The sequence below is a fragment of the Notolabrus celidotus genome, chromosome 5 (genome assembly GCF_009762535.1).
Source record: "Notolabrus celidotus isolate fNotCel1 chromosome 5, fNotCel1.pri, whole genome shotgun sequence".
Taxonomy (NCBI): Eukaryota; Metazoa; Chordata; class Actinopteri; order Labriformes; family Labridae; genus Notolabrus; species Notolabrus celidotus.
In genome coordinates, this window is record NC_048276.1 from 24,964,870 (window position 1) to 24,980,015 (window position 15,146).

General features: G+C 41.7%; 1 protein-coding gene across 1 annotated transcript in view; it reads right to left on the minus strand.

Moving 5' to 3' along the window:
- The window catches only part of LOC117812337 (CXADR-like membrane protein), a 68,885-nt gene continuing 53,739 nt past the window's right edge, over positions 1-15,146 (minus strand). Inside the window, exons 2-7 of the mRNA XM_034683027.1 lie at positions 8,931-9,088; positions 8,425-8,623; positions 7,277-7,444; positions 6,660-6,782; positions 4,201-4,342; positions 1-3,603 (exon numbers count right to left, since the gene is read on the minus strand). Coding sequence (XP_034538918.1) covers positions 3,228-3,603; positions 4,201-4,342; positions 6,660-6,782; positions 7,277-7,444; positions 8,425-8,623; positions 8,931-9,088 — 1,166 coding nt within the window. The 3' untranslated portion in view covers positions 1-3,227. The remainder of the gene's footprint in view (positions 3,604-4,200; positions 4,343-6,659; positions 6,783-7,276; positions 7,445-8,424; positions 8,624-8,930; positions 9,089-15,146) is intronic.

Sequence of the window (15,146 nt, forward strand, 5' to 3'; positions counted from 1 at the left end):
TACAAATAACTTTGTATTTAATGCATATTATTAACAGATTAGAATAAAAATAAAACCAAAAATATCAAAAATTAATGACTTAACAGTTTGATTTATATATGACCTTTATATTTAATCTATAGAAGTATAATTTTAGTGTAATATAAGCTTTGAGGCAATAAAGAACAAAATTCTTCCAATAGATAGTATCTGTAACATGCATATAATCATCATTCCTTAGCTTTACCGGGGTTTCACTAAATAGAACTCTTTAGTTTGGACTGTGTGCGGGTCTGAGGGGCACCATGACAGGGATTATTGTGTTTGTAGTTTGAAAGATGAACAAGAAGATTCAGCCTGCTTCAGGGTCTCTCTGTGTGTTTGGACATGTTGACACTATCTATCCCTGTGTGTGTCTGCATTACAGTGAACGTGTGACTGAGCTACACTCAGTTAGCTGACGCTATGATCACTTCTTGATCACAGGTGATACAGAGCAGGTAAGAAGTTGGATGTTGTCTTTTTTATCTTGATGCTAAGTTTTGTCAATAATAAAAAAAAGAGCTGAGAGACCAGACAAAACCAATCCTCACTTTGACACCTGCACAGCCATCCACTGAGAAGTGGCTGTATGCTGCTTTCCTCTATAAGACAGAACTGAACCAGAAGATGAGTATGTCTGATCTAAAGTCTAGTGTCTATGGAGGACTTCTATACTAACAAAGAGAATGATGACAGGGTTACCTGAGTGAGGTACAGCTCTGTTCATTGGGTCTCTCTGACAGAACACTCTGCAGTTAGATCAACATTGAACTGAACTTCTACCCCCTGTGTCTTGTCATTTTTCTTGATGTGTTTTGATGTGCGTGTCAGCCTCACTGATGAATCCTCTGACTGTGTGACTTCATGAGTCGGCTGGAATAAAACTGTTTTGGTAGCTAACTAAATAAAAGCTAACTTTTTTAATCAGTCAAAACCAGACTTTAACAAAGACAGCTTTGACAACATTCATAACACACTTAGTGGATAGGTCAAGATAACACATGAGGGTGACATACATAACAGAACAATGGAAAGACAGGGGAGGAGCAACCAGTCCAAACAAACAGCAGTTTTTGCGCAAATGAAACCCTCTAAAAATGAAATGTGTCTGCATTGCATCTGCATCCTCTCCTCTAGCTTGTTGATTTGTAGCTGAAGTCAGGTGATGTTTGAAGACTGGGGAGGGCTACTTGTACAGTCAGTCAACAATTGGTTTATTGGACACAGCATCCCAGACACCTGAGATTGATTCTCATGAAACACGATAGTCACTGTAGTCTTCAGAAGTAGACTTCTTTTTACACATACAATTATTTCAACTATTAACTACTAGCTTTATTTTTTTTTTGTCATCTCTTTATGTTGAATTTCTATCCTGACATTTCTTATTTGTTATTGCAATCTATATTAGTTCATATTGAAAGTATAATGTGATGTTGCTTATTAATGATTGCTAATTCAGAAGTTTAGCCGTGCAAGTGTAGATCTGACACCCCAGGTGTACCTTGATCATCATACTGTGAGGTGTAGAGCTGCTGTATGTGAGAGTGTACAGGCTGGTCTGTCTGATGTCTGCTATGACCTTTAACCTCCTCAGACATACAGGAGCACACTATCAGTGTAATGTGAAGGAGAACTGCTGCAGGTTTGACACAATCTGTAGGACTGTATATGTTTGATCATCACAATATGCATGCTGTGACCAAACAGACAGAGGGATCATCACGTCTGTTCTAAAGGTGGTGAGAGATAGAGTAAGAGTTCAAATTCATTAAAAATCTAAAACATTTGAATGCTTAGGTAAAAAAGAAAAAAAATTATCATCACATTCATACAGTTGTTTTTGTTACATGGTTCTAAAAAAAGATGGATGAGACAAATGCAGGATAAGAGAAATTAAACACATGTAAACCATCATGGTGTGGCACTTTCAACTGGGCCTCTGCTAAACCCTTTAACAATCTGCAAAATGATCAGCACTCCTCGACCGTGAAAATTAAATCTCTACGTTTATCTGTCACGCTCTGAATTCTCCTCCTTGTTGACTAAAAGTGTTTTTTGAGCTGGTTGTGCCTGTATTCTACATCAAACCAGTGCAGCTCAGTGTTTTCAGCACTCAGTGCAAAAATGACCTTGGTTTTGTTGCCGTGCTCTTAGCCTTCACAGCTGAAAATAGTACAACTCTGAGACACTACCCTAACTACCAAACTTACAACTTCTGATACCAACATTGTCAATAACATTGGAGGAGAAACTTATTCCTGGTCTGCTTTTGCCCAATGACAGGCTGATCTGTTCCGAAATTATCCCAGAATGGACCTTGATGTGTCCTAAATAAGCCTTGGGAAAGATGCTGCTAATGCCAGAACATGATTCCTCTCCATTATTTTTCACATTATGTTTCATAAAATGTCCCCGTATGAAAGCAAATATAGGTAAGAAGAACAGTTTTGAACACCACAAAAAACTTTCGTAAGCACTGATGATGAGCGCTCTGACACTGAGGCTGCAAGTGCAAAAAAACACTGTTAGTGGACACAGGCCCTAAATCATCAAGTGTGAACACATCCTGTTTAAATTCAGAATAGCTGAACATGGTAGAAGAACATGATGAAGCTGTGCTCATCTAGATACGAGCTCATGTGGGCACAGAGGAAGCAGAGCCATATGTTACAGTGTGACAGTGTGTACGGGTGTGAGAAGTCTGTTTATACAATCAGAGCCATTCATCCTGTTTTTGTTCTCTAACAACGTTCAGTATAACTACAGTCACCAGCTCAGTCACAGGTGCAGGGTGGTTTAGCCTTTAACTGTCATAGTGTGTGTGAGAAGGTGTTTCAGCTTGTTAAAAAATCTATGGTCGTGGACGTGCTCTATTTGTCCTCTGTAACCTCTCACTCCATCCACTTCAGCTCCTCCATCCACGCCCTGCTCCACCTTAGTGTCAGCACCTCCTGCTTCTTCTGAATCTCAGCTATGACACACAACCTTCATCCAGGTGTTGCTCAGGTGATAGTGTATCTATAAACACCGGCAGGTTAAGCTTGTTCTTATAGTGTTAGTATATAGCAGAGACCCTGTGAGAGTTGAGCTGCTGTTGGTCTCCAGCGGCTTGTGAATGGTGAGAATAGATTTCACAATTAAACTGGATCTTTATCTTGTTGCACTTTCCTGAGGCTGCCTCGTCCTGTGTGCTCTGGTCTCTCCTACACAGTCTGGAAGGCCTTGGTTTGGGCTGGGATCATGACAGGAGTTGCCCCCATGCGGCTCAGGTTCCCAGGACTCAGTTTAGGGGGGGTGATGGATTTAGAGTTGGAGGTAGAGGTGGAGGTGGGGGTGCAGCGAGGTTCAGGGGTCTTGGGAACAGTCTGATTGTAGCTAGGTGGAGACTGAGGGAAGCTGGAGGTTTGGCAGTTTTCCTTGAGAGCTGCCACAGCAGGGATACATGGTCGTTGGCCCCGGGGCCCCATGTTGTGCACCATAGACTGGGTGGAGGAGGTGCCTGAACGAGAGCTGCCGGAGCGGGATGAGGAGAGAGAGTTGGGCTTCATCAGTTTGGCTTTTGGAGCCTCTGCATCCTCCCTGAAAGGAGCACATGGTTCATTGTTTGAGAGCTCAGTGTTTCATCAAATCAGAGTTTTCCAACAGAATCAAAGACACTGCAGATAAATCCAGGTTCACTTTACAGATGTTCATACTCAGTAAACACATAAACCCACCATATTTCTCTGTTCATACTGTGTTCTGCACTGACAAGGAAAGAGTGCCATCATTTTAAGCAATCATTTGCTTCTTTAAAGTACTGGGTTTTAGTAGCATAGACTGCATAAAATAAGTGGACTGAGCCACCATGATGTCACCGCCTCCTTTGTTTGTTTCTAGTTTGTTGTTTGTTTGCTGCAGTCTTGATGTTTCGGGACCAAAGTGACCATATTTAGAGAACAAGACAGACAGGCATTGTTTTGTCAATATCTTTGTTAGTCCAAGGTATCTCCTGTCTAACTCCTTCCCTGCTCTCAGGTCTCTTTGACTCTAAATGAGACGATGATTTACAACATGAACATCATGCTGTTTTGAGGAAGACTTGAAACTATAGATTGAGACCATAAACTCACTAGGCAAATGTTTACTGAGGGGATGATCCAACTGGTGATTTATTACCGCCATCGTTGAGCCTACCTGATTTCATTCGGAGTCTCTTCTTCTTCATATTTCTTCTGTTCCTTTTTGCGAAACACCAACCAGATGATGAGGATGATGAGGAGGACGCCGAAGGACACGCCAACCACTGCTCCTGCAACCACACCCATCCCCCTCACATCTACACACATGTCCCAACAAAGAACACACACACACCCACACAGAAACATGCATTAAAAGCTGTGTGACACAGTACACTGAGATTGAGAGGGCGTTACTTTGACCCATATTGTATTATATCTGTTCATTTTTGTTTAAAGTTATATTTTTGGGCTTTTTCACCTTTATTTGGGGAGGACAAGACAGTGAGTAGTGGAAGAAACTAGGAGATAGTGGGGGAAACTCCAATGACCAAAAGATAAATGGACTGAAAATGCACCCATGGTCTGAGCAACACTATGGCTACGTTCACACTGCAAGGCTTAATGCTCAATTCAGATTTTTTTGCTCAGATCCAATTTTTTTGTTTGCCTGTTCACATTACCATCTATAATGTGACCTCTATCTGATTCCAGTGTGAACTGCTTGCGACTCCGAACTGACCCGCATGCTCAAAAGAACAGTAACATGACGTCACATGCAGCTGTTTCTCAAACGTAAACATGGAGGAAGTCAGCATTTTCGCTTTCAAAGTTTTTGTGCAGTGGGAGCCGGAGAATGAATGACCAGGTGTAAAGGAGGCCAAGTATAAAGGAAAAGAGAGCCAAATTACTTATTTCGGCTTTTTGCGGAGCTGTGGCCACAAATACGATTGAAAGGTCTATGTGGATGCGGACACGGAGTCAGGAGTGGTGGGTCTGCAACGTTAATAGTTTCAGAGTTTAATCAAAACTTCTGGATGTCGAGGGCAACTTCAATTACATCTGTCAGCGGCTCTGCCAAAGACTCCTTCGGCAGGACACTCAATTGAGGCGCTCCATCTCCATCTACGAAGTGATGTGAAAGTATCAAATGTGCATCAAATCCGCCTTGGCCGTTCACATTGAGGTCGCATTGAAAAAAATCGGATCTGTATCTGATGCAGGACCACATATTGAAGTGGTCTAAATCTGATTTGAAGTAATCTGGTTTGGGCTAGATTTGAGTGTTCACACTGCCTCTAAAAAATCTGACCTGGTCACTTGACCCCAAACAAATCTGATTTGGGCCACTTTTTCCTGCAGTGTGAACATAGCTTAAGAGATGATTTTGACCTGAGTTTGTAACAGTTAATGGTTATCAGTTTATAACTGAGCTACTGGTGGATGCTTCACCTGGCACTCAACAAGATATGCATTTTACAATTTCTAGCCAATTTTCAGAAGCTTGAACCTTCTTCTGTAAGCCTCTTCATTATAAAGAGAGTTTGTGTTGGCTTTACAGCTTGGGCTGAACTTGAAGGTATCATTGGGGCATGAATTTTGCATCCCCTGAGATGCCTTATATGATATATTAAGTGACAATAATATGGCTCTCACTGATCTCTAAGCCCTGCAGGGACTGATTTTACATTGCATTATGGAGTTACAGAACCAAATAGGAAGGGATGGCAGAGCAGCACCATCATCATGAGTGCTGGATGCATTAAACTACTGCAGCACTGAGATGATTAACTGCATGTCGTATTTTATCTGGCTGTACAGATTCTACAGACTGAAGTAAGGATTCTAAGAATTTTAAGCAACATGATATAAACAGTGGCAGACTCAAGGAGTTTGCTTCCCTGGTTGTTGGCTGCACATCAGAAGACACACTCCTCTTCGGCCCTGATCAGCCCGTGTCTGGCCTCTGGTACATCTCTGATACTCTGATAATATAGGCACACTGGCAGGACAACTTCACACCTCTGTGTGTATTGACAGTGGGACATCAGGGACACATAAGTATTGCCTTCAACTGCCACTGTAAAATGATTTTTGTTTGCAGAAGTTCTCTGTGTCTCTGCAGAAAATTGGAAGCTCTCCCTACACCAGGACTACCAATTAGTCCGAAAATAACTCAAATCTGTCTTGTCTCAACCTTCACTTGTGTTAAAAACTAGCTCAAACTAAACACAGAGAAAACAGCATGAACATTTGGGAGCATGTTAAAGACGAGGAGACTTTTTACGATGAGCTGTTGAGTGGATTCTCGGGCGCATTCACATCATACAGAGTTTACAGCCAAAGAAACGCAGCTGACAAGGCTCAGGCTGCGACTTAAAATATGACCCTCAGTCAGTCAGTGAGATCAGCAGTGACTGTTTCTATGTGTGTGTGTGTGTGTGTGTGTGTGTGTGTGTGTGTGTGTGTGTGTGTGTGTGTGTGTGTGCGCGCGTGTGTGCGTGCGTGCGTGTGTGTGTGTGTGTGTGTGTGCGCGCATGTTCTTATTTATTGGCCAGATAACTGAGAGAAAGCTGGTGTGAGCGAGCAGCTGAAATCAAACAGCTTTTCATTGGTTTGTAAATGTTTTCCACTCACAGTGCATCTTGACCTCCAACGTGCAGCTCTCCTCACCCACATCGTTGCTGGCTGTGCATTTATAGACCCCTGTGCTGTCCTTGGTCAAGTTCCTCAACGTCACAATCTCCGGGTTTTTAAGATCTGGAAGTACCCGCAAAGAAGAAACAGTGTGTTAGACTGAGGTCTTGTCTTTTAGTCAGTTATTTGAACAGAAATTTACAGGGCAGCAGGATGAGACTATGACAATTAAAAAGCCAAAGCTTTAATTCAATTGAAACAGATTTTATTGTCACATTATAAGAGTGTATAATATTGTGTTCAGACCAAAAGCAAAGCTTGTATCTGAACAAAACTCTCTGACAAAGGTGATTGTTTTCTTCAGCTGCTCTTGGTCTGACTGATTTTTGTCATTAGGTCAAGGTCAAATCTCTTTGTTTTGTGTTAAGATGGACAGGTAGACAGGTAGTTAGACAGACAGACTTTATTTGTATGTACTAACAGTGATAAAACAAAAAAACAAATGTTATAGGCGCACAAAAAAGGCCATCATCATGTTAGAGGTTTAAGAAGAAGCAGAAATACAGGATGACCTTGGAGATCTTAGTTTATCAGACACAGAGAGTAATCAGACTCACCTATTAGGGCCAGTGGAGGCAGCTTGCCCACATACTTGCCCTTGTCCAGCAGCCTCTCCCATTTATAGAGAATGGGGTCAGAGCCGTCCGCCGACTTGCAGCTCATCCTAACATCAGCACCCTCCAACAGTTTGCCCTCCATCCAGCAGCGAGGCTTCGCTGGCTTCACTGCAAACACACAGGATCACATGAAGAAGAAACAACTACTTTAACATAACTCTAGCACAGAGGGCTGTCAGATGCATCTGATCCAATACTCTGATTGACATATTTTAATTTTATTCATAAAACATATTTTCTTAGCATATGAAAGCATGTGTTAGTCTCTATGTGATGTCCTCTGTTGTGGCTGATAAAACAACTCTTCTCTCATTGTTCTAGTTACTCTCCTCTCTGATTTGTACTCTGTTGGTCTGCTGCTTACATTATACTTATTCTTTTTTCTGATCTATTTTTTAAATATGCCTCAAAACAGATAGGCGTTAATAGAGTGGTTGTACTTTGAGTAACTCTGACAAAGTGGATTGAAGAGTTTGGCCCTGTGTCCTCTAACAGAGTTTTTTGTGATGGTGGCACCATCTTTTTCAGAGCACTTCTAATCATTGCTAATTGTTGTTAGGTTATGAAAGTTAAAACTGCAGTTCCTCTATTGATCACATGAGGCCCAGGACTCTTTAACACCCAGGTCAAAATGCCCATTTTTACAACAAAATGAGGCGAGAGCGATTATGTGCTTTACGATGCTGGGTACTAAAAGGCTAAGCTGCATTGGTTTGTATAGACAAAAGGTGCTAATGGGGCAAAAATCATGACAGTGGAACAAGTCCTTTATCTTTGAAGGTCTTAAAATATGAAAGCAGTCTTCAAAGAGTCCAGAACTCTGACCTGTCTGAAGCAATGCATTTCAATTGACAAGCACAGACTATATATGTGAACAAAACCTACAGATCCTCTCTCTATCCCTGTATTTTAGTCAGCTTTTATTAGTCTAGTAGACAGGAACTCCACAGGGTTAGAATTCTATTCCAAATCTTTAATAGCACATTACAGGATGTGAACAAAATCATAATCTTTGATTTTCTGAGGAAACCCCAGAGCATCCTGTGATAATAAAGCTTTTTAGGAGGACAATGTCATCTGTGTCTTACCCAGGACGATGAGGCTGATGGTGCTCCAGTGGTACTGCGCGCCATTCTTGACTTTGCAGCTGTACTCTCCTGAGTCAGTCAGAGACAGGTCACTAATCATTAGGGACGCGTCACCCTTCAAGTACTCTCCGGCGAAGGCGACCCGGCCTCGCTCGGCTTCGTTTGGGTCAAAAACCCGTCCAGCAAAGTAGGTGATGACCTGACGGGGAGGTGATAAAGGGAGGGGGGATGGGGTTGAAGGGGATAGGATGAAGATTTTCTCTCTCTCTCTCTCTCTCTCTCTCTCTCTCTCTCTCTCTCCATCTCTAAGTAGCTACACATAATACACACATATGACATAACATTTGACATTGATTATTGTAATTCATTGAAAAGTTACAGCATAATATGGAGCCTTAAATGCATTGTCTGAATCTAAATTTGTACACTCATCCCTGTTATGCACATGGATCTCTGATGAAGATCATGGAGCTACTTTTTACCCTTGTGCATTGAGAAACACTCACCACTCTCTGCCTGTTGGTGGGCTTGAGAAACAGCCACTCAATGTCCAGTGTGGGGTCATCCCCCGCCCAGAACTGATGGTGGCAGGGCAGCGTGGCGTTGTCTCCAACAACCCTCTTCATCTCTGTCTGGGCACATGTTGCCAGCACACCCAGCAGAACTGTGGACACAGGAGATTCCAAGTTACTGTTTACTGCATCACATATGAATCAATTGATCAATCAATAAAACAATCTTTGCCTACAGCAGCAATTGAAAATAAATGTTATTTCAATACTGTTTACAGTGAGAGCAGGTCAAGGCAGCACTCTGGTGGATTCAGCAGAGCACTTTGCAACATTACCAAGTTACAGTCACAGGAAATAAAATCCTTTAACAGGCCGAAACCTTGAGCAGAACCAGACTCATATTGAAAGCCAGCAGTGGAGACTGTGTTGGGCAGTTAAAAGTAGTAACCATGGTAGAGATCGTCCATTGTCGGTTTAAAGGGCGACCCTTTTAACTGGCGACTTTCAGCTGAATGCATAGCACACAAATGTCTTTAGATGATAATTAAATACTTTTCTAGATATTTTTACATCTAAAAGACAATAAAAAACAAAACAAGGATGCAATCCAGAGGACTTCTTCTGTGTTTAAACAGACCTTTAAGGTTCATGTGGCCTCGATTGCTCGGTCTTGTCGATATGCCCTCTACAACATCAGGAGGATCAGACCCTACCTGACGCAACAGGCCACAGAGCTTCTGGTACAGGCCCTGGTGCTTTCATGCATTGACTACTGCAACTCCCTTCTAGCAGGCCTCCCTTTGTGTACATTTAAACCTCTGCAGAGGATCCAGAATGCAGCAGCACGTCTGGTCTTCAACCTGCCCAATACAGCAAATGTCACCCCGCTGTTAATCTCTCTTCACTGGCTTCCAGTGGCAGCTCGAATCAAATTCAAAGCTCTTCTTCTGGCCTACAAAACAGTGACAAAAATGGCTCCTGCCTACCTGGAATCCCTCATCCAGGTCTACACTCCCTCTCGCCCACTCCGCTCTGCCTGTGAAAGAAGCCTGGTGCTCCCAGTCCAGCATGGCGCAAAATATCTAGCTAGACTCTTCTTTGTTGTTCCCAACTTGGGAATGAATTACAGACTGGTAGGCTTAGAGAAGACAAATGTTATAAGGGTTATTATATGAATCAAGTGAATCACAGTTGTGTGTAATGTTATTGTGGATCGCGGGTGCGCATAGGTCCTCAAAAGGTCCCTAGTTCCTGGGGAAAGTCCTGCGGTTGAAAAGCATCTTAAGTTCATCAATAGATGCCCCTGTTATACTGTATGCATAAAAAAATAAAAATGCCAAATGGAGGTCAAACCTCCTTTGGCAGGCTGCCCAGGTTTAGTCTATGTGTGAGAAACACTGGCAGTGCATCCTCAACTGCAAAATCTTCCTCTGCTGCCACCATGTCTGTACGCCTCTATTCAGCTACAGACAAAGAGACGTAACATAACATTCAACATGAGAAGTCAAAGACAGATTGTGACCCCTGCCGTTTAAAAAGATTACAGATATTCATTTTTACCTCACAGATCTTATATGTGCATTAGTTTTCAACTGTCTCTGAGGAACAGTTCTGAACATGAATATACATGTTTTCCCTGTGCAGATACTGAAGTCCATGTAAGCACATTCACTGTTTTTGACAAGTAGTCTGGCCGTGAGACATCCATGAAATGACTATTTGTACTATTTCCTCCATTTTGGGGTCATTACAGTATGTTTCACAGCCGCAGGCTGAAGCATTCACATGGAGCAATACAATGATCAGAGCCTTTTCACCTACAGTCAATAACCACAGCCCACACACACACATGAACACACAGACTACAAAGAGGGTACGTGAGATCCAGAGGGGGTATCAGAGCACAGCTGCACACAGTGATACTGGCACTGCAGAGTGGAGGGGATTTACCCAGAGATGAAGAGAGAGCCAGAGCCAGAGCATTGTTCTCTCTTTTATTTATTCATCCGTTCTTTGGACGCTCATCAGCTGTGTGGGCTCTGATGTCCCACTGCATGGACACAACAGTGACCAGAGCCAAGATACAACTCTGTGTGTGTGTGTAAGATGAAGTCAACAAGCACTCTGCTGTGTGCACTGTATGTACTGGTATGTCTGTTACATGCATGGTCATGTGTACTGTTAGTGCAGGTGTGTGTGTTAGTGCAGTCGTGTGTACTGTCAGTGGTGCTTGGTCCAGGACAACTTCTTTAAAAGATGTCAATGTGTTAAACTAGGTAAGGTTGAATCTGAATTTCAGTTAATCAATAGAGGTGTGCAACGAGGTTCAGATAGTAGACACTATCCTGTCTTGCACTGCTGAGTCTGCACAGGGAGCCATCAAAAACCTGTTTTTGATAATCATCAAGAAGATCTTATTAGCCTCAGACTGGTTCTTCATGCCACAAAAACATACTTTACGCAGTAGTGTTCTCTAGAGCTGAAACATAGATTATTAAAATGTGTAAATTTCTATTTTAAACAGGTTGAAAAATCTAGAGAGTCACTGAGTTAAAATATCTTGATTTAAGTGTCATGTGTACACTTTTGTCTCTAAGTTGCAACAACAACTTGGCTACCAGTACATAAATAAATTATTTTTTCTTGAGGAAGAGAGTTGTTGAAGCAGATGTTTTTATCTCTCTTATCTTGGATTACAGTGATCAAGCATGAAGAATGTATGTATATCAAATGTATAACAGAGGCACCACAAACATTGTTATTTATACATTTTCAAGGTCCTTCTTGGTAAGCTACCTCCTTACATTACAAACTTGTTGGAGTGGGACCTACATGACTGGTGCTACTGACTGGCTAGCTCTTAAAGTTCCTCGTGCTTGCAGTAAACTTTGTAAATCTGCATTTTCCTTTGATGCTCCTGACTCAAAGAACACCCTCTAGCTAACTCTTAAGATTAAAGTTCTACCTTCTCTTGCAGAGTTTAGGACTTTGATGTCTCACACTGGAAACTAGGGAAACCTCAATGCCCTTTCGATAATGAAGAAAGGTTTGAATTGAATTGAATTGAATAGTGTAGATGTGTATACTGCATTGTTGTAGTTTGGGAATTGAACAACAGAGAGAAAAGTCCAAAGAAGGTCTCTCATTCCCTTTGCAAAAATGTAAATGTAAATTGGTGCACAATGAATGAAAACTGATCGTTTAACTGCTCATATCACACAGCTGTTAGTGATGCTGTATTGGATGGAAGCTGAGTAAAGTTTGTCACTTATCTGGTTGTGAGCCTTCATAGCTGATGTCAAATGTCACATTTAAAATCAAGTGCAAAAATAAAAATAAAGTTCTGGAAACTCTGAGGGGCTGTCAAGGCCATACTTCACCCTGGCCCTTTCAAATACAGATATCCCTCTTCTTACACACTCTCCTCTCTTAATGTATGAACACCAGAAACGTGATCTTCACCTCTGAGAAGCTGCAGCACATGCCTCTGCATGTGTCACAAACAACTGGTTAATCTCTGGATGAAACATGGTCATTTAGATTAAGACAGACACTGTGTTTTAATGCAATAACTGCCCTCAACATTAGGTCGTCGTTTAACCGCTGTAATACCATGGTTGAACCTATTTCTCATAAAGTAGGAGTTGTGTTTGAAAACCAGTTTCCAGGTAAGAAGAGCTTTTAAGGTTTTCAGTATTATGAATAAAAACTGTAAAATGTTTATTTATGAAGGACAATCAATATGGTAAATCTCCCTCTGCAGTGTGTGTGTACGTGGAGAGACAAGAGGACAGGGTTTGTAGGTGTGACAGCTGAGACGTTTGAGGTAAAGACAGGCTCACGGTGTCATGAATAAAAAATGTGTGTGGATGTTTTGAGGACAGTCTGAAGGTGACCAGCAGTCAAACTGAAATGTGCATCAGAATGAGTGTTTATTCAGAGCCTCTCTTCTCAGTGGGAAACACTCAGTGCCAGCAGAAAAGTTTTAGCTTAAGTGATGAGTTTTTTACAAGGATATAACTTCTGATCATTTTTGTAGTGCCCAATCATTTCTCTTTTTTAAACAGTGTCAAAGAGCCTGAAAGTGTCCAGCAGTTTCTACTTGAGTGGTGCATGCTGTGAGGTGCATTTAACTATTACCCTCCCCTCTCTCACCTGAGCACAGTGCGGAGTGTCCCAGCACACTGCACCAAATAAAAAAAAATCATCACATGACACAAACATGGAAACCAGACAAAACCTGAACTGCAGGGCACTCTAGCTCCAACAGACTTGCCTTTTAACTATGTGCAAAGCCTTTTGAGAACACCAACCAATGACCAGAGAAACTGGATCAAATCTGATGCTCTTATCAACTTTGTTTCAAAGAAACATTTTGTAAACTGGAGCTGAGTGAGCGCATAGAGACTGAATTGTAGATGTTTGCAGAAAGTATTATTAATATGCATGTTTTGTGACGTGTCTCTACCCTGCTGCTGTACCTGTCTCTCTGCACATTTGCTGCTCAGTGCAGTGTGTAGGAACTTCTCTGCAGCCCTGAACACTTGAGGAGGAGCAGGAGAACAGGCACTCACAGTGAATAAACCTTCATGTCTGCAGCTACAACTGCCACTGGCCTGTTCTGAGAGAGGGGAACATTCCCTGCTCAAGGTTTTATCTGTGTCTAAATCATGGCAACAGAAAACTAAACTATTCCATCATGTGGAGGCTGATATATAGGAAACTGAGGTGATCAGAAATCATTTGTCCAGCTTTGAGCTGAGAGCTCCTTCAGTGTGAATTGATTATGCTGTCAGAGGTTAACTCGAACATAGCTTTGTGTCTCTGCTGTCCTATCCTGGGTTGAGTTTCCTTGAGTGCAACACATATTATTGGTGACAGTGAGATTAGTTACAGAGTGAAAAACAAATCCTACTGCTTGGTGCAAGCGGGAACCTCTGGTCTCAAACTATGAAGCCCATGCGGAAGTGTTATAAACTGCAATTCATTGAGAATCCGCTTGAGGCTGGCTGCAGAAACCTGGTTCAAAAACCGGCTTGGCTCTACATAGCTAATTTCTCTATTTCCAAATAAGGACATGATTGAACAAATAGCTGTTGGCTAGGAGGCTCAAAGCCTCTTTACGTCACAGTAAGCCTGGTTGAGTTCCACATTTCCAATATGGCTGCCGCCTTCGATTGGCTTCGAAACAGCGCTCAGGAACAGATGGGTGACGTCACGGATACTACGTCCATTATTTATACAGTCTAAGGGTTGGTGTGATGGTTTATCTTGTCTGAATTAAGCCTTGTTTTGTTTATGACACATACAGCTACACGTGTTTTGTATTGTTAAATGTCTGACATCTACACTGTAGGTGTGCTGCAGGTACTGTTTGCCTGTGTAGCCTGCTCTACATTAATGTAAGTAAGTGACGTCATAAAGACTGCAGCAGCTGTGATTGCTCTGTTCATGAGACACTGCATGTGTACATAATATTTACTGTGCTGTAGTCATATCAGTCGGGTAATATTGCCTAACATTAATTATTGTCTTGCTGTGTTAAATACTTGTTTCTGATTGGTCAAGACCTCTTGACAACAGTGATTAACTCTCAATAGCAAAGAGGACACCATGTCACACATATCAAGTCTGAAGAAAGGAGTTACGGTGCATTGAGTAGATATGACCATCTGGCAAAAAAGGTTACTTTCCAATAGCATCAGCAAACAACATGGGGGATATAAGTTTGAAATGACTCTAAACTTATATGGAGAGCATAAAACGTATGACTGGTGATTCATGGCTGAGCAGTCCCCAGCAGGGAGAAGAAGACTAGAGGAGGAAAATATAACACATATTACTTAGAAGCTGCAGAGTAGGGATGTACATTTTAAGTATTTTCCGTGATCGATCTTTGGAAATGTTAACGATCAATTATCGGTTAATTGATAAAAAAAAACATTATTATTCTTAAGTCAAAAACAATGCCAAATACGTTGTTTTCCCCCTAAATTATATTTTCTACAGCAACAAAATGCATAAAACTGACAGGATTTAATACGGGTACATGTTTGACACGCAGAATATCAACGATCAGGCTAATTAAAATATTCTCCCCGGACATAATCTTATAAAGTGAAGGCTGAGACTACTAACAGAAAATTACTTCAGACTCCCAGTGTCCAGTTTTCTGTCTCCTCGTTCTTATTGAGAAAAATAAACGTGTAT